The 24,380-nt window shown below is 36.7% G+C and overlaps 1 protein-coding gene across 1 annotated transcript in view; it reads left to right on the forward strand.

Annotated features, from left to right (window-relative positions):
- Positions 1-22,238, forward strand: part of OTOG (otogelin) — an 80,342-nt gene extending 58,104 nt beyond the window's left edge. The window contains exons 38-56 of the mRNA XM_071761720.1: positions 14-150; positions 1,235-1,324; positions 1,703-1,886; positions 3,680-3,900; positions 4,797-4,935; positions 7,014-7,208; positions 7,666-7,878; positions 8,637-8,741; positions 9,106-9,216; positions 9,528-9,629; positions 10,088-10,186; positions 10,811-10,851; positions 11,481-11,556; positions 12,411-12,589; positions 13,302-13,406; positions 13,826-13,945; positions 14,691-14,736; positions 19,262-19,341; positions 20,648-22,238. Coding sequence (XP_071617821.1) covers positions 14-150; positions 1,235-1,324; positions 1,703-1,886; positions 3,680-3,900; positions 4,797-4,935; positions 7,014-7,208; positions 7,666-7,878; positions 8,637-8,741; positions 9,106-9,216; positions 9,528-9,629; positions 10,088-10,186; positions 10,811-10,851; positions 11,481-11,556; positions 12,411-12,589; positions 13,302-13,406; positions 13,826-13,945; positions 14,691-14,736; positions 19,262-19,341; positions 20,648-20,848 — 2,444 coding nt within the window. The 3' untranslated portion in view covers positions 20,849-22,238. The remainder of the gene's footprint in view (positions 1-13; positions 151-1,234; positions 1,325-1,702; positions 1,887-3,679; positions 3,901-4,796; positions 4,936-7,013; positions 7,209-7,665; positions 7,879-8,636; positions 8,742-9,105; positions 9,217-9,527; positions 9,630-10,087; positions 10,187-10,810; positions 10,852-11,480; positions 11,557-12,410; positions 12,590-13,301; positions 13,407-13,825; positions 13,946-14,690; positions 14,737-19,261; positions 19,342-20,647) is intronic.
- Positions 22,239-24,380: the final 2,142 nt, after the last annotated feature.

Here is a 24,380-nt window from a genome sequence, read left to right on the forward strand (position 1 = left end):
TTTTTTGTTTTAGGTCGTTGCACAATTTTCTCTGATCTGAGTATTGTAACCTACGATGGAAACCATCTGGCTTTATTCAAAGAAGCATCCTACATTGTTAGTCAAACTCAAGATGAAACTATAACCATCCATGTCCTTGACTGTAGAATGGTAATTATCAGCTAACAAATGGCAAACATCTTAAAAAAAAAAGTATAGTAATACTCCACAGTTGTGGTTAATTATGAACTTCTGGGCAGTATTCATGAGTTGCACCTGCACTTTGCAACACATGAACAGTATAGCACTTTATCACCTGATTGTGTGTGCATAATTCCTTCTGAAACAGCTACAAGGTGAGAGGTGGGTACATGTTGTCTTATTATACGTCCAAAATAGACAAGGTGGTGAGACATTAATCTATATGCGTTTGTTTGTCTGGTATCTGAATGCAATTACATAATAAGTAATTACCACTGTAGGGTACCACTTGTGTACCACCAGTGTTTTCCAGTGCCTGATTTTTATCTTTGTTCATATGAAGAAATTTGCACTGGAAGCACCAATCTTCAGAGCCTGAAAGACTGGATTGTCAGACTAAACTAGACTACCAGGTGCATTCAGTCTTTGGCAGAGGAAAATACTTGTTTCAGAGAGGGAAGAGAGAAATCCTAATGGGTATTCTGCCTTATGGGTAGTGTAGAGCCTTTACAAAACTTGTTCAACTCCAGGCTCCTCTATGAGAGCTGTTTTGATGCCCACAGAAGAGTACATCACAAAGTTCTGTCCCAGGTAGTACCTTATGGAAGTTAATTCCAGAAGTTCAAAGTGATTCATATGAAAGAGGAGATCTGTTTATAACTTTGTTTCATTTTCCTGTTGTATGAAGTGCTTCCTGTTTTGTTCAGCATCTTTTATCTCAGGGAGTATGCATGTATTTCTGATCCATTACTTCTGTATTGTGTATATATATATATATATATACTTTTGTTTGTGTTTTAATTTCAAGACTATATGATACAACAGTTACTGAACACAAGGAGATCAAAATATTTTGTTTGAGTTTTATGCAAAAATTCTACCCACATAAACAAGGTGGGTAGAATTCTTGCAAACTGTAATCATCAGAAGTTTTCCTCTCTTAAAAAATGTATTCCCCTCAAAATCCTTAATGTGCCAGTGCCTAAAAGCAATAAGCAGCTGATGTATTTTGCACATCCTGACTATGACTGATGTATTTTTGCTTTCTCCACAGAGTAATTCAAGTTCAGCTTCCTTGTGCCTGGCAATGTTGAATCTAACTTATGTATCAAATCAAATTATTATCAATCGTTTAAACAGAAAAGTAAGTATTTTAAGGTTTTGGTTTTCTTTGCTTTTTAGATCTTACTTCTGTAATCAACTGCCTTAGCATGTGGATAATGAAGATTACCACACAATAGGTCATATAATTCATTGTTCCAACTTTGTAGTTTAATAACTTCTAGCAAATTCAAAGAGTCAAACTGTGGTACAAGGACAGTTAATGAGGTAAGTTGCAGAGCAAAATACATAAATTGTGAATTCTCTCTATTATCATATTATCTTTTTTGAGGTGAGCCTGACTTCTTTTGGAATCAATTATTAGATTCCTAAGTTGTCTGGAATCTGAGCATCTGGCCTTAGTTATTCTACTACAGCAATTGGTACCTGACACTTAACCTCTTTTCTGTATGTATTTTAGGTAACAGTAAATTCAAGATTTGCTTGGCCTACTATTAAAAAATATGGATACAAAGTCAAAGATTCAGGCTTCAAATATGAAGTTGAGACACCAACAGAAATCAAAATTCAGTGGTTTCATTACACAGGTGTGATGATTATTGAATTTAATAGAACCAAAGAACCAAAAGCTCTGGGACTATGTGGTAAGTATAGAGTAGGGCAAGAAATCAAGACATTCAGACACTTTGCTACGGAGGCAAGTTTTCCTGAATATATAAATTATCTTTTGGAGCATCTGATCTGAAGGAGATATTGCAGATCATTTAGTAGTTTAACATACTATTAAAATTAAATTATTATCTTTATTAATTGTTAAAATTATGTTTAATAGCTATCCATGTAATAATAACTTTTTAGCCAGTGTTGCTTCTAATTGTAAACTGAGTCACAGGCATGATTGCTGTAACCAAACCCAGATAAGTAAAATAGTATAAATCCATAATGTCAAATAGGATAATATACAGATTTATTGATTGATAACCATCTGATAGGAAGTGATATGTGCTATTTTTAGTTTATAAGGATCAGATTCACAGGAAATGTAATCTTCAGAGAACTAAACATAGTTTAGCTGTCGGAGGAAATAGTTTAGAGCGAATCTCTTGATGGATTAAATAACCACCATGTTGAACTCTTAGGTCTGCTCAATAGTTTCACTTGGTTTCCTTCATCCTAAAAAGCATAGCCTTGAATAAGCTATAGCTTTTGCAAGCATGTATTTGTTGATGTAAAACCCTACTGCGACACCTGAATCTGTAAATTTATCTGCTGTAAACTGGAGCTGGAAAGCAGGGTTCATATATTTACAGTGGGTATCTTTTCAGTTTCAGAAAGGTCAAATGCCTGTAGCTCAGTATCAGATACCAGTGATAGCTCAGTCCTGTTCCAAGTCCTCCAGACAGCAGTTTGCTTCTCACAAGGAGAGTTTGAATTTACTGCCAGCTTGAAATTGGATTATTATTTGTGATGTGCTCTAACTTTTGTTTCCAATGTCATTCTTGCTCTGCTTGGCTAAATGTTTTTGTACTTAGATCTAACAGAAGCAAGAATTTCTTTGATGAGAGAGTAGTCAGGCACTGGAACAGACTGCCCAGGGAGCTGGTGGAATGACCATCCCTGGAGGTATTTAAACACTCTGTAGATGAGGCACTTCAGGACGTGCTCTAGTGGGCACAGAGATACAGATAAAGGTAAATAGGTTTTATTTCAGGGGGATTTTGATGACTGGACACAGTGATCTTAGAGGTCTTTTCCAACCATGACAATTCTCTGAAAATAATAACTTTGATTTCCTATGTTTTCTTTGTCAGTCTGCTTCTTGTGTTTGAGCTTTCTTGTATGCCATTAGAACTGCAATATTGGTAGGTCCTGACTTCTCAGCTTCATGGAAGTGAAAAAACTGAACATACCATTGCAATTCAGAGCAGTAAGCATCCCTTGGAAAGAAATGTGTCAGAGCCAACAGTGTCTTTTACAGTGGAAGGGTCAAGTAAATGTAGCACCTGGTGAAGAACTGGTGTGGAAGATGAGGAATGTTGAAAGGGAATGTCTCCAAAGCAAAACAAGTAAAAGAGTGCAAACATGTCTGTTTTAACTGCACCAGGTGGCACCAAGTCAAATATGGAACCTTAGTTTTGCTATATTTTCACTCAATAAGCAAGAGTGAAAGAAGGTACCCCAGATTGACAGCAATCCTTTGAAGTCCCAGAACCACTAAATATTTTGTATTTGTGTAGCCTCCACTCACAGCCTCAAAGTTCAAGAACAAACATTTTGGTGGAAAAATATTTATGGTCTCAAGAGCTGGTTTATTCTCTGTTGTCATGGCTTGCTCATGTTGTCAAAAACTATTTACTTTTCTGAACATGCCACACCAAGCATACTTTAGAATTAACTATATGATGTTAACCTATTTTTTATTTCTAATAATACACAGGTTTTTGTGATAGAAGCTCGGAGAATGACCTGATGCTACCCAACGGGACAGTTTTAAGCAAAAGCAGTGCTCCCTCCACTTTTATAGACAGCTGGCAAGTGCCAGACACATTAAAGTATGTTGGAGAAGACAGGCATCAGGAAACTAATTGCTCAATCGCGGACTGCTCAGAGTGCTTCAGAATGGTGTTGAACCAGACCTTCAGCAGCTGTCATCCTTATGTATGTTAACTATTTCAGATGCTTACATTTTCAGAGAGGTGCAGTTCTCATATAATTTTGTATACTTTTGAATTCCTTTAATGTGAAACTACATGTAACCACATCTCTGGAATGAGATACAGACTTTTTTATATCCTCAGTTGCAAGGTAAAAATAATGGAAGAGTACGGCAGCTTGATACAAGAGTTGCAATAAAGAACACTTTGATTATTCATAATGTATTTCTTCTAGTTTTGACAGTAGCATCTAATTTAGAAATCAAGCTCAGCTAATTGTATGATGTAGAGCAAAGTAAAATAGAACAGGTTTAGGATTTAATGAATCCTTGAGCATTTGATTTGGTAATTTAACAAGTTCCATACTGCAACAGGTAATTTGAGAGTCTGCATTCTGAAAAGCTCTAGAGACAGAGTTCCAGCCTAGAGAGATGAGAGGGTAGAACAGACCATTTAAAGCACACCTAAAGTACATAACAAATATATGGTCTGCTAGTAAATTACTTATTTCTGTTCCTATGTAGACATTTGCCATTTCACCTTTTGTATATTGTTGAGTTTGATGAAGAGAAAGCCAAAAGTCAGCAAAAATATAGACATTGAAGAAGAACAAGGAAAAATTACCACGTATCTGTTCTGTTGGAAAACCTGTATTAGCTCTTGCCTTGACACTTCTAAGAGGTGAAAAGGAAGAATATAAGGATGTCAACAATTAGGAAGCCTTGCTTTCAACTACTAGTATATTCTGTTTGTACACCAGTGAAGGGTGGTGGCTTCTTGCTTACTGTGGACCAAATTTTGGCTTTGTTATTTGTAACTGATATTTTTGAAGGTCAATAATTTTCATACCTAGCCGAGTCTCTTTGAAGGTGTAATGTTTTTTCTTTTTTCATTTGTTAGGTTCCTCCTGAGCTATTTTGTGAAATATGGGTTCAAGACACGGAGTACATACAAAATCCATGCATCTCATTAGCTGCCTATGTGGCAATGTGCAACAAATTTAATATCTGTATAGAATGGAGGAGCTCTGATTACTGCCGTAAGTATTCTGCATGTGTGTGTACCTCTCATGTTCACCAAGATTAAATTTGCATAGTATAGGTGATACTGGAAGTTGAAAACACCAGTGTCCCTTGATTCCAACTATACTTTGGAAGTCATTAAAATAATGAATTCAGCATTTTGCATGATAAAATTCAAAGCAGCATGCAAAAGAGATCAGGATCATTATAGTCATTTCACAGATGGAAAAAATCACCTAAAGAACCTTGTTCAGGAGTCTACCTTTGGCTTATAACTGTTGAAGTCAAATCTATTCACTTGCTATGTGGTGTTCATTTTTCTTGGCTACTTTCCACTGATAGTGGCTAAACACAACAGATGGGTTGTAAAAAGGAGGAGGCCACAATGAGAGAAGGTTCTCTTGTGCTTTGAATTGGTGATATCTGCTTGCTGCTGCTGCAGAAAACTGTGACTTTGGAGAAAGGATTAGAGAAATGTAATGCCTTGGAAAAGAAAAGAAAGAAAATTAGTAAAACCTGAGAGTTAAAGTATCATTGCAGAAGACACCTCCCATTGCAACACAGTAATGAGTAAGGCCCATTGGATCTGTATTTGTCAGTAAATAGAAAATTTGGATTACAGCATCTCTCTAAGCTGTCAGTGACTGCCTGGGAAAAGCCCCATGCAGTGACAGTGTGGGGAGGTCTATGGTTTCAGTGTCTGAAAAAGAAAGACTTACTGCTGAAGTGTGATGGCCAGAAATAAGAGAACTCAGTGTACATGGAAATGATAATGGATGTATTTAAAAATATGATTTAAGGTTAGTACACATACACACAGGCTTCATGCAGGCATGTTGTAATGTCTTGCAAATAATTGTTATGGGGTATAAATGTTAAAAACAATGCTTTTTAAAAATAGAAATTCTACAGTTTATATGGATTTTACTGGGAAATAACTGTTGAAAAAGTGGTCCTACAAAACATATCTCTAAATACAGTTATCTATTCCACCCATCGTGAAGACGCCTTTCTCCCTTATTTTTATACCACAGTGACCTCTGGTGGTACTTTCCAAGTAAGGAAGAGCCATGAAGTTCTGTGGTCACTAAGTGGTGATATGTTGCAGATCGATTTTTAAAAGCCTCTGTCTACAGGACTCTAACAGATATTTCCTGTGGGCGTTATGACCGTTTTTCAGTAGTAAGAGGCTGAATAAAATCAACCTTCTCTCCCAGTTAATCTTAAAAATCTAAACTGAAACCTTCTTAAATTTTGAGCAGAGTTTCCCTTCATGAATTGAACTTTTCCTCATTACCATGATTCCAGATAGTTTTCCTGTATGATTTGGGTGTCATTACATACTATATTACATATATTTTGGTAGTTCACAGAGCTGTGCTGTTAGGTCTTGTTGTCCTTTATTTGCCATATTTATGCAGCTTTAATCACTGTTCTGAACCCGTGAAACATCATGTTAAGTTTTCAACAGCAAAGGTTAAATCAAAATTAGATGCTTCTCTAATCCTGCATGCACCCATAGCATGCCAATGAAATTGTATTAATTTTCTAAAGAATGTTCAGTTTTACTGTATTGTTTGACTTTAAAATAACACACATACACAAGAGAGTAATTGATGTCAGTATCTATCATATATAGTAATGAGACAATCCCAGTCTTTATTATGCCACATAAAACTGCTGAATTTCCCCTTACATTTTTTTAATTTAGAAAGCTTTGCCCTCTAGAAATCACTGGATTTTCTTTAGCCACTGTTCTGTGGCTACAGTCCAAATGATTCAGAACATTGTACAATGTTTTAGTAGTTTAGATAACTTTGTGTCAACACTGTTGCAAGTCTGAGAACTCCACTGCCAAAATTCAGACAGAAGCCTGGTGAAAATAATACTACAAGAAGAAGAGAAGTAAAAGTGCCTGCGATTTTCTTTTGTTGAATTTTTCATGTGGGAGGTAGCTGGTCTGTATTGATGTTTTGGGTTGCTTGACCCTCCTGAACTGGCAAACATAGTAAGGTGACAATAAAATCTGCTCTTAAAAGTAATGGCTTATGTGATTACAACTTCAGGATGAGTGATTTGTTTATTTCCTTCCCAGCTTTCCTCTGCTCTGAAAACTTCTCCTATCAGGCTTGTATAGCTGCCTGTGAGGTTCCAGAGAGCTGTCAGGATAACGAGGTTGCTTCTCCGGGCTCAGACTCCTGCTCCTTGTTGACAGAAGGCTGTGTCTGTGCTGAAGGGACCATCCTTCACCGAGCTCACACTGCTCTCTGTATTCCCGAAGAAAAATGTGGTATATTTGGATGTGATTTTCTTTATTTTCTGCAAGTTGGTAGACAGTACTTAGTAATAAGTCAAGTTCTGGCCTGATGTTATGTGGGTTCTGCATATGTCACCTAGTTGAGGACTCTATATATTAAGTGAATAATAACTGTATGGGTGAGAAAGAAGGGAATGCCCTTGTGGCATACAGTTTTGCTCACATTCACCCAGCTGGAATATGATTTTCCAGATGGAAGCTTTTGCTTATGCTTATGAAGCTTTTGCTTATGAATTTTAGTTTTTTAAGGATGTTAATCTTGGCATCCTTTTCACCCAGCCTTTTGCCAGTGGCCCAGCCTATTGTTACTAAATGGCATTCAAAAGGCATGCAGCAACAGTTAATTAAACATTTTGACTAATACATGGGTACATCCTGCAAAATTTGATGTAAAAAGCAATTACTTCTGTTTTCTGTTGTCCTGATCTAGCTTGTACAGACAGCTCAGGAGCACCTCATGCTGTAGGTGAGATGTGGAAATCTTCTTTAAATGGATGCTGTATGCAAAAATGTGTTGACAGTGAGACCATTGTTCCCGTGGAGTACAACTGCTCAGAGAGCCACGACTTGGAGTGTCAACGATTTGCAGAAGTTGCCTTGCTTTTTCCAGATGATCAGACATGTTGTCCTCAGAAGATCTGTAGTAAGTATTTCTTAATCATTATGAATACTGCCCACTGGGATGCAGATATCCTTTTACTGTTTTTCTTTTGTTTTTTCCTGTTACACATCTTATTTTTGAAGTCAATTGAAATTACTTTGGTTTTAATTTACAGATTATGTAGAAAATTGTAGAAACTTTGTACAATTTGGCACAATATTCTATAGGTTTGTGGGTAGAGGTAAAGGGGAGGGTGCAAGGGTTATAAGAACTGAAATAGCATCGTGCTTATGTGGATGTGAATTGTGTTTCAGCTGCAAATATTTTGATACCCAAATGCAAATAAATTATGGAACTAATTCTGAGAAAAAAACACAGATTATTGCTTATCTGATTTACAAAGCGAGCAGTAGAGAAAGGACAGCAAAGCTGTCCTTATTAGAATCCTTATTAGAAATTAGAAATCCTTATTAGAAAGTCAAAAATTAAGTTGCAGTTGGGCTTCATGTTTTACCACCAGGGATGATGTTGCACTGAGTTTTCCACAGGAATCTTTTTTTTCTTTTTAAGTTCTAGTAAGAATTCAGCTGTAGTTAAACTTTGCCTCCATGGAGAGAGCTGCAAATGCTGAACAGTTCTGAATATTGCCTCGGGGTAGTTTTGCTAGTTTGTTATGTTTTTCATATGCATGTTATTATTTGGAATATTAAACTCCAAACACTGCTTGCCACTGCAGTATTTTACTTACAAATATATAAGATATTTTAGAAGATTTTAATTACTTCACCTTTATGCAACAGTTTGTAATCAGAGCCTCTGTGATGCCCTAAAACCTGAGTGTAATGACTTGGAAAAGCTTGTCACTTACTACAGTGAAGAATCCTGTTGTCCTCACTATGCTTGTGGTAAGTTTAGTTTGAAAAAGTAAAGCTAATCCTGCAAAATACATTCAGTAAACTAGATAGATCAATTTGGAAGCAAAAAATTAGTTAGTATAGGCATCATTTTTAGTATGGCCATCTACAAAATTATTTTTCAACTAAAAGCTCAAGGTTGGTCTGTGCCTCAATTTTAGCTGATATAATGGAGTCTTGTGTTGAATGGTGAGGTGAGAATGGGTCTTTGCTCTTTTACAATACAAGGTAAAAGTTTTTATAAAATATCTGGCAACATTTCTCTCCTCTACACTGCCATTTCTTAGGGATATCACATAACAAATAGGGACTGTTGCACTTTCTACTAAGAAATAAATGTGTTGTATTGTTTCAGAATGTGACCCAGCAAAATGTGAACCAATGGAGCAAATGCCAAGTTGTCGAGCTGATCAAACACTAATTGCTGCTCGGGTGGAGAGTACCTGCTGCATTTCCTATATATGTGGTACAGTATCCTAGGGGTCTGAGACCATATATCTCAAAAGTCATGTGCAAAAGCATATGCAGTGAATTTTTTCCTAACAAAGAGGGAGAGAAAATCTTATCTGTTGTGGTCTGACTCACAACCAATGGATTAATTATCCATAGCATGGGACAGAGAAAAGGCAAGCAGCACTTGTATCAGGACTATAGGGTATGAATGCAGGGTATCTTTGTTCTCTTTGAATGAGTCTGGGATTAACTTAAAAGCATGTTTCATAGGCAGTAGTAAAATTTCTTCCTATGTTTTATGCTTAAATGTTTTTTTTTCTCCAGCATGTGAGGCTTGCTCTGATCAAATACCCAAATGTCAAGAAGGAGAAGTTCTTGTTGTGGATAGCAACACTACAGAGAGGTGTTGCCCTACTTACCAGTGTAGTAAGTTTGAATTGATTTTGATATTTTAAGTAATGGAGAACATCTTAAATTTTCTATTATACATGTTCAGTGCCAAAAAAGGTGTATTAGAGATACAGATCTGTGTGAATATATAAGCAAGCTATAATCTGTAGTCCTGAATAAATAGTCTTTACTTTTAAAACTTCATGTGCCTAAAGCATTATCTGAATATCTATATCATGGAGACAAATGAGTAATTTTAGGCCCCAAATTGTGGAGATGTAAAACTGTTTTAAATATTTCCCTAGACTAGTTGTATTTCTCACTTACTACCACCTGATTTCTGACAATTAAACTTTGAACATTAATCTTTCAAGTCAGATGCTTTTTAAAGGTATTTATTGTGAAAATGTAATTTACTGTCTCTTTATTCATACTTTTGTTCATCAAAATATGACAACCTTGTCTTTACTGGACTTCCTCTTCTTCACTTTTAGTTTGTGAATTACATCGTTGTCCTGAATTCAGATGCATGCTGGGCATGTCTTTGGTGGAGGTGTGGAGCCCAGAGAAGTGCTGCCCCTTTCGGACATGTGGTAAAATGATGATTTTCATTTTAGCTGTCTTAGACATTAAAAAACTAACAAGAGCTTTGGCTTCCTGTGTTTAAGTCTCCTTTCAGCCCAGCTATGATCAGCTCATGAACTAATGATATAGAAAAATCATCTCATGGCACAGAATGACTTAATGTGCCTGGTTTGGGTGGGTTTTTTGCCTCTCAAGAGTCATCTTGAAAATTTTTTAAAAGTTAGTACGTTATTTGTTAGGTTCACAGGCCAGGAATTTGCTGGTTTACAAAGATGGTGGTATATCAGACATCTCTCTTTGATGCCTAAAACACAGTTCTCCATTGTTTTACATTGATTGTAATGATTGTCATCACTACAAGGAGGCTAAAATGACCACCTTGCTTTAAATGTGGACTACAGCTAGAATGCTGTAAATTGTAACAAGTAAAGGTGGCCATAGAAACTGGTATTAGTTTCAGGATGGAATGGAAATAAAACATAATGATGCTCCAGGTGGGTTTACATCAACAAGTAGTGCGACTTCTTCACTCATGGCTTGTAAATCTGGGATTTATATTCTCTCTGATCTGTTTTAAAGAAATGGCATATAACTTTCTAAACTATTGTTTCTGTTATTGTTTTTTGTTTTAGAATGTGCCTGTGAAACAATCCCCAAACCTCAGTGCGAACTGGTATGAAATTTATCTTCCTTGTCAGTATTCCTTTATTAATTGCTTAATAAATCCTTATCATTATTTTAGTAGTAGTTTTATGAGTGAAATATGAAATAGGACTAATTTTTTAATAGAGGAACTTCAAAATGCTTTGTAAGTGAGGTTGTTGTTAGTACTTTCATTTCTTAGATGAAGAAACCTGGGCATAAGGAATCGGGACTTTTAGAAGTCTGGGAGAAAAAAATTAATATGCATACCTATCAACAATAAAAGGCAAAATTTATCAGTACATCTGTGGTATTGTAATACTGTTTATATCCATCAGGTTATTCCATGAAAGAATACACTTCACATGAGGATTTTGGTACAAAGTCAAGCCATTGCATTTTATTGTTGACCTGCTTATGACCTGGTCTTTTGTGTTCTAAATGTCAGCTATACCAACAAATATTCCTATTTTTCAGGTGTAAAAAAGTTCCCATTTGGTAATCATTACCTAAGTAAGTGTACCTAGGGTTGAGGAAAGTGACTCAAAATAGGTTTCTAGGTGCAAGAGATACTGCAACTTAGATCTTGAAGGAGAGGTGTTTTAAGAGATAAGAAGACATTGTCATTGCATTTATTTTTCTCTGCTTTTATACACCTAGGGGCACAAACTTCAGATAGATGAACAGTTTCAGAACAGTACAGAAAACACCTGTAACTGCATTAAGTACAAATGTGGTAAGTCAGAAAAGAATTTAGTTCAACGTTCACTTGGAACATGGTACTGAGGAGGAAAGAACTGACTGACATAGTTCCCAAATAGTGTGAGAAAATGCAAGGAAATAGTATCCCTCACTAAATGTTAGTTGATTATGGCCTATCCTTGCAATGTATTGGTTCCTGCAGAAGGAGAAATAGCAGCCAGAGTTCTGGGAGGGCTGGATAGTGTTTCCTGAGCAGCCTGCATGTTGCTGAGCCTGGAGTTAGGACTCCAGAACACACTCAATGTGCACACAAAGAAAAGTCCCATTAACCCATTGTGGGACTACTCAGGAGCTGATGGACTTGCTCAGGTGCTTTACAAGATGAAGGTTTGCATTCAGTACCCTGTGAACCCATCTTAGAGCATGCCCAATAGCATCTGAGAAAATTCAGGAAAAATAACTCCAGGGAGACAGCCCATTGGCCAGTAGACTTGGGATTGTTCTTGCCTAGATTTCACAAGAAAATATGAACTGCTGAGCTAATTATTCTCTGTGCCCTCAGTAATCAGTGGGGAGAAATAGATATTTCTCAGGTGCTTTTCTTATCCCAAAGTAGACTGAAGATGCCTGCACTGTCATTTTGGTGGTGCAGATAATAGAATTTTGTATATTTATTTAAATTTTATGCTTGGTTAAATTTGAAATTTGGTGGTTGAGGTGAAGCATTATACCAATATTAACAGTTGTTATTTGAACATCTGACCCATAATTCTTAGAGGTAGAGTAGCTTTTTCCATTTCTGTTTTACTGTTTGAAACTTTTTTAACAGAGTTTTGGTACCAAGCTGATGGCCCTTAACCTGCTGTTTATTTTTGTTTTTTCTTGTAGTGAGAGACAAAGTTTGCCTGAGTAATGAGAGGGGTGTGCTGCTTCCTGGACAGACAATTGTGGAACACAGTGCAGATGGCATTTGCCATGTTTCTTATTGTACAAATGTGATTGATCCCTCCACTAAATACTACCAGATAAACACATCTTCAATTGACTGTGCTGTCAAGTGCAAAGCTGTAAGAAATTCAGAATTTCAGATATATATATTGTGACTGGTGGTTTTAATTACATTTTGATGGGGCTTTTTTGCAGGTAGATTATGGTCATAGGAATAAAATGGAAGAAGTAATTTTTTAATAATAGTCTCACTTCCTTCATTGTTTTCTACCTTGAGTAAACTTTAGACAAAATAATATGTACAGCATACTGCAACCTTGCATCCCTGTACTGACACTGAGGTGTGCAGCTCATTCAGAGAAGGACAACCAAGCTGGTGAAGGGTCTGGAGAACAAGTGCTATGAGGAGAAGTGGAGGGAATTGGGAATGTTTAGTTTGGAGAAGAGGCTGAGAGGAGAGAGACCTTATTGTTCTCTCCAGCTACCTGAGAGGAGGATGTTGGGAGGCGGGTGCTGGCCTCTTCTCTCAAGTAAATAATGATAGGACCAGAGGAAATGGTCTGAAGTTGCACTAGGGGAGGTTTAGACTAGATATTAGGAAAAAAATTATTTACTGAGAGAGTAGCTAGGCAGTGGAATGACCATCCCTGGAGGTATTTAAACATTGTGTAGATGTGCACTTCAGGACATGCTCTGGTAGGCATGGAGATATAGATAGTGATAAATATATTTTATTTATTTTATTGAGTGGGATGATGTTGATGGTTGGATGAGACAATTTTAGAGGTCTTTTCCAACTGTGGCAATTCTGTGACTATGTGTTTCTGGCAGAACCAAGTCTATCAGCCTCCAAAAGATTTAACAACTTGCTGTGGTAGCTGTAAGAACTTGTCTTGTCTCCACACTTTCAGCAATGGCACAGTTTCCAGTTTCAAGGTAAGTTTATGCATTTCTTGAAATATTTAGAAGTAAACAATAAAATTATGAAATACTGTACACACATTGCCATTTAAAATAGGCAAGGAAGAGCTTTCTTTGCCAAATACACTTTGCATGTACACAACATTATGTGATTCAAGACTCATACATATAGCTGCCCACAAAGATTAAGGGATTTTGCTATATCAGAGGATTATCATCAACTTGACTATTTCAGAGCCTGTTTCCATAATATACATAGTGGAATTCTAATTCTGTACTTAAACAGAATTTTAAAGTGTATTTAAATCGTACTTCAGTGTATAGGTACTTCTTTAGATTCATACAAGACCACGTTCAATGGAACTGCAGAATAAATACTTAAAATATTTGGTTTTAATTACTGAGTAAATATTTTATTTTAAAATTTTTAACAGCCTGGGACTGTTTGGATTTCAAACTGCATCAGATATGAATGCACTAACACAGCAATAGGACCAGTTCTGGTTTCCTCTTCTGTTGGATGCCCACCCTTTAATGAAACTGAATGTGTCAAGGTCAGTGCAAAACATTGTTTGCATTCCTGGTATGATTTTATGTTACATGAAAAGCTTAATACAGACAAAAAATGTTTTTACCTCAAGAAGAAATTATACACACTTGCAATGCCTGCATTTTTGCCCAGAAGTTTGAAGGTGAAGAGCTCTATACACATGCAGTGTGCCACCAGACTGCCAAGTTACATAGCTGGAGAGACCTCTTCTTAATCTCAGAAAACATTACCTATTTTATTTTATTTTATTTTATTTTATTTTATTTTATTTCATAGAGGCTTGCAATATCAAGCTAGTCCTCATACAGGTGTTTGAACTTGGATGCTTTTCTGGGTTGGGCTTCTTTCTAACTGATTTTCTGTGTATGGCCTTTTCAGTCATCACAAGTCAGTTTTTTGTGATTGTTAATGTGGCCTCTACGATAAGCCAGGGGTTCACTGTAAGTAACACATGATGGAGTCTGATGTAACACAGTCATTCCTGCTCCAAGCATGGCAGTTTGATAGCTGGTGATGTATTGTGCCATTCAGTGACAACCACTTAATACTGACTTGTGTGAAAACAGGCAAATTAGATCATTTACAGATTCATTAGATTCATTCATTAGATTAATTTAGATTCATTCACCAGAGTACTGTATTTCATGAATAACATGCAGAACTTGACATAGAAGGTATTTTGAAGAGTGCAGATATATGGGAATGCATGTTTGAAAATATCAAGTTTTTTTTCTTTCTCTGTTGGTCAGGTTGGAGGCTATGTTGTGCCATTCTTAGAAGGATGCTGCAAAACATGTAAGTGATTCATGATAGTCCCTAACTCACAAGTCTGTCTGATTTGTTGTTACCTTAGAAATAAGGTTGACTCTTTCCTGCATGAAAACTCAATCTGATAATCTCAAAGGTTTTTCTTTTCTCAATTTTACTCATGTGAATACCAGTGAAACTAGTAGAGCTAAATCAGAATAAAGTAATTTGACATGGAAGGGTTTACTTGACTGTGGCTAGCCAAGACACTAGAACTGCTACCTTGAGTATTTTTCAGTTCTTACATAAAACTCCTCAAAATATCAGTTACTGCACAAAAAAGGTACTGTGTTTTGGAAGGTACCATAACATGCTACATCTACATTCTTATCTTCATATTTGACAAAAATTGATGCAGTTTGAGAACGAATGCTGTAAATAGTGAACTGATTGTAATATAGTCTTAGCTTCCATCAGTAGACATAGTTCTGGAGCTTTTGGGCACTATCTTAAAATAATTTAGAATTAAAAAATCCTCCTCTACTTGATTACCAAGATATGTTTTGACATCTATGAGAGCTAGTAAAAAAAAAACCAAAATAACTTCCAAATGTGCTGATTTTAAATATAAATCAAGAGCTAAGAACATTTTTTCTTAACACACTGGTACATAGCCAAAACATTTTGGCTGATTTAATGAGAACTTAGTCTGGGGTAGACACCCAAGCTGAAGAATTTAAGCTGAAGTACTTGAAGCTGACAATGTTTTAAGCAATTGAAAAGGAGACTTTATATTGGGTAGTATCATATTACCTTTAAAAAGGTGCAAAAAAATCTCACTTCATTTGCATAAGTGGCTGGAATAGTGACCTAAAAGTTAAAGACAGTAGGAGATAAAATGTCAAAGAGAGCTAGAAAAAGGTGCAGGTATTTTCCTCACTGCCAGATTCGTTATCCCATGCACAGCTGCAGTGGGAATGCTGAGGACTGGGACATACCCTTGGGTCTTGTTCATGATGTAATACACTTTGTACTAAGGTTATTGAACCTGTGGAAGATTTACCTGCTTTTTACCTGCTCCTGATCACTGTAAGGGAATGGTAATAACTCCTCATTCTTTTTCCCTCTGATGGACTTCTCTTTCAAGCATTAGTCCTAGTTCTGTAGCCAGTTCTCCATAAACTCCTGGAGATTAGTTTTTGATGATCTGATATTTGTGCTTTAGCAGCCATAAAAGCCAGCTTCTGAACAAGCAATTTATTAAGCCATTAAAAAGCCATTAAACTCCTTTTCTGCAAGGCAAATCATGCTGATATGCTTCGAGAATGATCATAACCACACTCTTCAATAATTAAGAAACAAGTAAATTATTAATCTGAGGCATGCATCCCAAAGTAAAATTAAATCCTTGAAAAATCCAATGACTTCTGAGTAGATGCATGCAGTTCTGTTTTCACACCTGTCTATATAAAACATAGTACCTCTATGAGTAGTTTTAATAAATCTGGCACGAGAGCTGTTAGTCAATTGTAGCTGTGTGAGTTGTTTTATATGAGAGAGTTAACAGGTTTTTGGTTTCTTTTTTAAGTAGTTTACCATTAGAAACTACTGAGCTTTTTTATTTCAGTTTTAAGTTGTATTTGAAAATAAAGTGCCAGGAAGAGAGTTTTTACAGACACTGCTCAGAGGGAGTAACAATATTTCTTTATTGAAGCCCCACAGGACAACAGAAATTTTGGGTACCAGGTTGTCTTAGTTATACCAATGTAGATCAGATTCTTCCTGGTTTTGGCATTAGATTTAGCAATGCAGTAATATCTGGACATGGTCCTGAGCTGCTGGTGCAGTGATCCCTTCCTGAGCATGGAGATAGGACCAGGTATCCTCCAGAGGTCTCTTACGGCCGCAGCCATTCTGTGATCCTGTAATATACAGGCATTTTAGCATTGAATTCCTTATCAAATACACTGAAATCTGATAACTTCAGAATGTTTCATACTGATAGGGAAACCTCTGTAATGTGTGCTCTTTTCAATATGTAATATTCTTACCAGGTTCTTCAGTGTCAATGCTCCTCCCATTCCCTGTTAGCCCAGTCACTCCTACAGCCTATGCTAGCTGTAACACAGGTACATTTTCCTGGAACCCAAACAGAATCATTGTTGATTTCCAACAATGTACTCCCTGATAGGAGCATCAGGCCCCATGTTACCCAACTATGCCAAAAACTGCAGTGTAGTATAACTGCTCATGGTTCAGAATGGCTCACATTTGGTTTTGGTTTGGTTTTCATTTTGCACTGTGTGGGCAGTGCATTGTTGTTAGCCAACAATGTACTGTGGGTAGTAAGCACCTGCATAGTCTTTAGCTTGCTGCATGTGTAAAATTGCTGAGTTTAGAAATGTTAGCCAATCCCATTAGGTTTACAGTGCTGTAGAACATAGAAACTAATGGCTTTGCTTGTTGAAGCTTGTTATATAAAAACATTTTTGCGTGTGATGCATCATAGAGCTTTGCTTCCAGTGGTATGTACAGTAGAAGCAGGTAATTTCTTTCCCATCCATAGCTGGGTCAGCATACTGAAAATGGCAAGCCCCTGTTTATTCCTTGAAAACTTGAGATTATTTTTGTTCTTTTTAATAAAGCATGTTCATTTTTTTAATTGTAACATGGTATGAATGCAATTGTTTTGGAATTTATTTTGTGAAAACCTCTCTATTTCTGCAAGAGAAATTATGTTGGCTGTAATTTTGTGTATCACTGAGTAATCCATCCTTCCTTAAGTTACACATATGACACTGTGCTGAAATCTATATTACTCTTTTATATTGACATCACTGTGAATGACAAAGGTGCTGGGAGTCAACCCAAAATACAAGCAAGGATTTTCTACCATACAGACTGTGAAAAAGAATCTCCTTATAACATGACACCTATAAGATGGCCACATGTTGTGTAAGGTTGTTCGTGGAAAAGTATATTATGTTGCAGAGCTCATTAAAAGCCACTGGACATAAAAGTTCATGCATAGAAATTATTTCTTTACAAGATGTGATGTACTCTCACTATAGCCTGGATGAAGTCATAGCCACAGCTACACTGGATTCTGTATCCTACTCACCATGCACAGTGTAAAAGAAGAAAGAACATGAATAGGATGATGAGAATCATAAAACAATGGTGAGTTTTTCATTTTCAAAAACAACTTTTTTCTTTATGTCTCAATTTACTCTTTCCCTAAGCAAATGTAATTCAGTGATCATCAAGAAGTAGATTAGAAATTTCTGACTGTAGAGTTTTATTTGCTTACAAGAAGATTGATTGTTATCCTTTCTTTCCTATACTATAAATCTCCGCTAGCAACAGCAGGTTTATAAATTAAAAAAAAAAAGAAAAAAGAAAAAACCCTCCAACTCCCCCCCAAAAAACAAAAAATAAGCAAACAAAAAAACACAACAAAAAAACCCCACAAAAAAGTTTCTATTAAGAAGCAGAATTACCTGGTTTGAAAGTAATTAGAGTGGGCAACTGGACATAATACACCAAGATGCAGTAAGCCTCTGCTCTGTCACTGTTCAGTATTGGGTCTTGGGCAAACCAATGAGTCTTTTATTGCCCTGGCATTTCTGGACCTAACACAGCTCACCTTTTGTCAGCATCTTTGGATTTCTTGGCTGAAAGAAAATGCAGCTTCATAAATGAAGCATCATGTGGGACTGTCATGGTGTATAAAATCTTTTGTGAAAATGTAGAAGCTGTTGTAAGGCAATGGACTGTTTGTTTGTCTTACAGGTCTGAAATGTGTTGTGGTTTCTTCAGCATAGCAAGGGTCATCAAAAGAAGATACTGTGCTTTGGGATCTCTAACAACTGGACTTTATACTGAACTTTGCTTTTCTTCAGATGTTCAGGATCCTCTTCTTAAATTGTTTAACTGAGTTTTTGATTTGCCTTTTTTATTTCATCCATATACTTTGTAAAAGCTTCTGTGAGAAAAGTTTTGGAAACAATGGTAATGGAAATGTGAATAAAAAGTTTCATTTGTTCACTGCTGTTCTTTTCTCATATAATAAAAAAAACACATACAAAAATGTAAAGCCCCCTGAAGCCTTATTCTTCATCAAATTCTGCTGTTAAGTGTTCATTTTAAACTTCATTTTTACCACTGGGATGCAATTGCTGCTATTGAAGTTTGTTACAGCTATTTCATAGAAAATGCATTTTACCCATTAATAACAAACCTTCTCTCAGGAGTGGTTAAATTTTACAAAAGCTTTTGAAAGACAGTGGGCTTAGTCTTAAAAGGCTTCTGAGTGAAGAGATAAAGGGATACATAGAAATAAAAGGAAAAGGAAATAAAAGGATAAAAGGAAACATACTTCAATGCATGAAATAGAATAACTTTAAAATGATACAATATATAGCTAATATTACCTTGCTAACGTTTTGTATGTGCAGTGATGGGTGTTACCTTTTTTGTGCCTCTTGACCCCATAAAACATTCAGGAATGTTTTTGTCTCTGAAATTTTTAGAAAGTTGAGCTGACAGTTTTCAATCAATGCCCATTTTGCAGGTAAGGAAGATGGAAAGTTCTGTAAAAAGGTGACTGTTAGGATGACTATCCGCAAGAATGACTGCAGGAGCAACACACCAGTAAGTAAACAACTGCAACAGTTTCTTTTAACAGAAGGGGAAAAATTACAAAACATGAAAAGAAGGAAAAAAGGGAAGACAAATTCCACGAAGGTATTGTCTTCATCTCTCTCACAGAGATACACTCAGCTTCATAAAGTTGTTTTAATGTTTCCCTACATTCTCAGTAATTATCTTCTCAAATAATATGAGAGATGTGGCTTTTGCTTTTGAGTGCATTTAGGCACATATTGGTGTAGTGCAAATTTGAGGTCTTGGCTGACCCTCTAATTACTATATGCAAATTAACTTTGGTATAGCTGAATCTTGAAACTACAGTTAAAATGGCTGCAGATGTGTTTAATTTTCCATCTGTCTAGGGAAAATATTTAAATGCCAACTTCATGAAGAAAGGAATGTTGGGTGCTGAATGTTGTGTTTTGCTCTTTTTTGGTTTTTTTTTTGTTTTGTTTTTTTTTTTTTTTTTTTATAAGACAACAGTGTGAGCATACTGTGAAATGTGTAGGAAGAATGAGGCTCTTTCTGTGTGACTACTGAAGGATTTGCTGTAGGAGGACACCAACAACGTCCTGCTGGGCAGTAAGGCAGTGTGAGCAGCAGCAATGGTGCATAGAGACATCTCACGAGGGATCTGTAAAAAGACCAGGAAAAGCTGTAATAGAAGAGTATAGGGAAACAGCTGTAACCTCTAAAATATCTCTGAGAATCTGTTTTGTAAGCTGTTGAACAGCCAGGAAATTTAGTCCGTGTCTTATTGAACAAAAACAAAATCCTGACTACTAAACTTGAAAAAATTACCAGTCTATATGACTATTTCTGGTACAGTCTGTATTGTGGGTTTGATATTATTTGTAATAATTCCCCTTGACTTTCTTAAGGATTGACAGTTTCCATTCCTCCTTACTGATACCAGTATAGCAGCACTGCATCCATGTATCCCTGAAATTGATATTGTAGAGAGCTGTGGCCAGAACATTTGGTGCTATGTTCAAGCCAAGGTTGTTATAAATACTTTAAAATTAAAAACTGAAAGTATTTCTTTGCACCTCTAATGAGACAAAATCTGCTGTTACCAAAACTGATCATCATTAATCTTATTAAGATAAAAATTGAGACCTATCTGGATAATGTACTTCCAAGTTTATCACTGAGATGTAGTGCTATTTCACTAAGGGAAATACTTCCAAATCTTTAATTGCATTACCCTTGGGCTCGGTTACCCAGTGTCTTTTGACTTCCTTGAGCACTCCTAACTTTACTTCCTAGCTGCTTCAATCTGCTGATAATTCTTCATATTTGTTACCAGGTGAACATTGTTTCATGTGATGGAAAGTGCCCATCTGCAAGCATTTACAACTACAACATCAACACATATGCAAGATTCTGCAAATGCTGCAGGGAGCTGGGGCTACAGAGGCGAAGTGTGCAATTGTATTGCACCAGTAATTCAACCTGGGTCAGCTATTCAATCCAGGAGCCTACAGATTGTTCTTGCCAATGGTCTTAAAAAAAAAACAAGCCACAAAACCAAAAGGAAAGACAACAGGAAACCCAGCTGTTCCCTGTGAAAGATAATTTGGGTAGTTTATCTATTAAAAATGCAAAACCCAATCCACTGAATTTTACCAGTTTAATGCCAAAGATTCAAGAGCAAACTATTTTTGGACTATTCAAAATTTCTGAAGAATGGCTTTGCATCATTCGTATTGTGATTTATCTTCATTTCATAGGGACTGTTTTAAGAGTTCTTGTGATATGTGCCAACTTACAAGGTGATTTGTGTTAGAGACAAGTTAAGAGAAAGAACACCTGTTTTGTTCAGGAAGGTTTTCCTACCCTATGTCAGGCACCCACTTCTGTTTTAAATTATTGACTGACTTACCCAGCTACAGCTTTGATTGCATTGCCATGTGCAAATACATTCAATGTTTGGACAAAATGAGAAGAATTTTCAGTTTAAAATATTCCTGTTGCAAAATAGAGCATATCTAAGAAATTCAGTCAAAGATTTGTGGGTTTTGTGTTTTGTTGGTTTGTTTCTTTTTGTTTTTGTCAGGGAAACATTGTCAATACTGATAACTCTCTCTAATATTCCCTGGTATTAATTTCAGTTTTTCTGCTGTATTTTATATTGTAGTGAAAAATATAGTGGCAAACATGTAATGGGTGGAACAGCTTATCTGGATTAGTCATTAGTAGTTACTTTATATTTCTAAGTAATATGACATTAACTGAAAACACAGAGATTTAACAAATGAAAACCATTTTAGCATTTTCTTTTATATAGATATGCCTTAAATGAAAAATATTCAGCTTATGAGACATGCTGTATTTTAACTGTTTCTTTAGGAGAATGAACTTTGTTTAACACTGCTTTTAAAGATGTGAAAATTCATTAGAAAAAAACCCTGGATTATGTACCTGTCTAAAAGAAAAAGCTGAAAATCTTTGTCACCAATATAGTAGAGTGGAACTTCTTATGGCAAGTGTTTGATAGTGAAAATATACAATTGTAAGGTTTGGAATCACAAAAGCAATTTTGCTTATGAACTTGATCAATTAACATCTTGTTGGAATGAACTAATTTTTTTCTCCACTAAGCTAATGTTGCTATTCTATTCTCCAACAAATGACACCAAGATCCAGCAAAAATTCAGTAGCTTTTGTTTTGTACATGAAAATTATAGAGAGCATATAGTGTTACACATTCTAGATTCTAGAATAGAAATAGATCTCAGCAAAACTTCACAAAAAGCTGCTTGTCTACAGTTAATCCAAAGAAAAACATGTTGTTAAAATCAGTCATGTGAACATTTTTGATATTAATTTTGTATACTGTACATTTCATTCTTACAATATATAATAAACATCAGGAAGTGTTGTTTTGTTACAATTAATTTTGCTATCAGTCTTCAAGCAGCTTATTATCATGTGAATCAATGGTGTTTACTAATTTCTTGTTCAGTGGTACACATGGTTAATTTTAGGGTTTGTTGCTCTTGTTAGTACTAACAATTTAATACTACATCAAGGAAGACCTGCGTATGAGTTGTGGAAAAATACACATCTTTTTGTGATACCATCACAGTTCACTTTCATCTTCAGAAATGCAGAATTTAATTTTATTCAAAAACAAAAATTGGAAAAAATGTTGCTCATCAATGTGTAACAACATATTTCTTACCCAAAGTCAGTCTTATTTCTGGAAAAGCAGATCTGGAGAGGGGGCTTTGGTGAAAGGTAAATTTCTGCACATTTCCTTTCCACAGCTTTTTCCTAAACTGTTCCTGGGAATTGACTGCAATGAACAGACTCCATTTTGAGTAAGTTGTAGGCATTTTTTAATATTGTCCTTGTGTAGTGATGATTATCCTTCAGTACTTAGTGCCAGATACGTTGTTAAGATCTGTGAGGTTCCTACCCGTTTATTAAGGTATGCTCCTTGTCTGAAGAAATTTTCTAAGTAGTGAGAAAGGACAGTGAGTCAGGGAAATGTTAATCCTTTGGAAAACCACAAACTGAGGAGCAATTAAAAAAAAGTGCTGTTTACAAGACATTGGGCAGAGCTAAGTCCTTGAACCCAAGCTCCTAATACTCAAAATGCTTTGTCATTTGCAGAGGTGAAGCTCAGCCTGTTACCAGTTGGAGCTCAGCCTGCTACCAGTTGGAAGATGCTGTAGTATGGTAGGAGTTAATGAAAAGAGCTGTTTCTCTTGCTCTCAAGCAAGATGGTGTTTTCTGTGAAGTGTCAGCTACAACTATGAGGGACAGAATTAGAGCAGGACTTGGGCCACCCCTGTCCTTGGCTGGATGCTCCTCTTGCTGCTTGAGCTAATGGCAGAGTGCTCATTGCTGCCAGCAGCACAAGGTAGATACTCTGAAAATTTTAAACTGGTTAACTTCTGATTTTGTAAAGATCAGGCTCTCCCTGAGAGAAACAAGGGGAAAGATCCAAACTGCCTATCCCTGCCTCCATGTTAAATTCCTTCACAGAAGCTGAGCCCAGTCTGGCCTCTTACCACTAAATACCATATAAATACCATACCAAGGTATTTATCTTGCACTGTGTTTGCACAAAGCAGGAAAAAATATTTTGGACAAAGATTTTGCCTTATTTGTCCTTTCACATTTTCAGAAACCAACGAGACCCAACAGCTGTGGATTTCATCAGCCCCACCTGTGTGAGGGCTGCAGCTGAGGCACTTTGCCCCCTCACAGACACTTTGCCCCCTCACGGGCAAGGGGAAACACCTGAGCTGCTGCCGTGGGCTTGGGCCCCACAGAGACAGAGCCTGAGGGGTTCGGGAGGGGCTGAACCTGCAGCCAAAAAGCCAATTTTCACCAGCTGAAGCTTGTTTCTGTGGGGAAATAAAGGTGGGGTTGGTGGGGGTGCTGGGCGGGATGTCAGGGGTATAAAAGCAGTGTGAGGTAAGGGGAGTAGCGTCAGTGTGTGGTGGGTTCTCTTCTTCATCAGACTCTACCTGTTGGAGAGGAACGGGCCCTTGCTATGGGATATGGTAGGATAGGATACCCCAAATCCGAAGAAGGATTGGAAAAGGTAATACTTTATTTTCTAAAAGCTGATTTTGGGGTGGTGAAAGCAACTGGGGGTGCTAGAAATCCTCGTGCTCCTAAATTCGTGTTGAGTTGTCTCTTCAGGCGCCTCTGGTGAAAGGGTTCTGTGGGCTGGAGAGCAGGATTGCCTCACTTCTGTAAATCCAAAACTGTGGTGATTTTTAGGGGGAAACACAGCTTCAAATCTCTATTTCTCTTGTTGGTGTTAAGGCTATCTGCAGAAACGGATTTCTCGATGCTAATTATTTTAGATTGAGCTCAAAAAGGATCCTCAGGTGTTTCCTCCAAATAAATGCTCCTGGTGCTCTTCTGGGCGCCATTTTGTGTGACCGCTGCTCTGCAGGGCTGAGTGTGCTGTGAAGGTGTTTGTCCTGAGGAACAGAATCTGAATCCAAGTTCTGAAAAAATGTTCTTTGGAAAGCAGATGATATACTGAATAATTGGAGGGGGTGGGGAAGAAGCAG

This window comes from Heliangelus exortis, chromosome 18 (genome assembly GCF_036169615.1).
Source record: "Heliangelus exortis chromosome 18, bHelExo1.hap1, whole genome shotgun sequence".
Lineage (NCBI taxonomy): Eukaryota > Metazoa > Chordata > Aves > Apodiformes > Trochilidae > Heliangelus > Heliangelus exortis.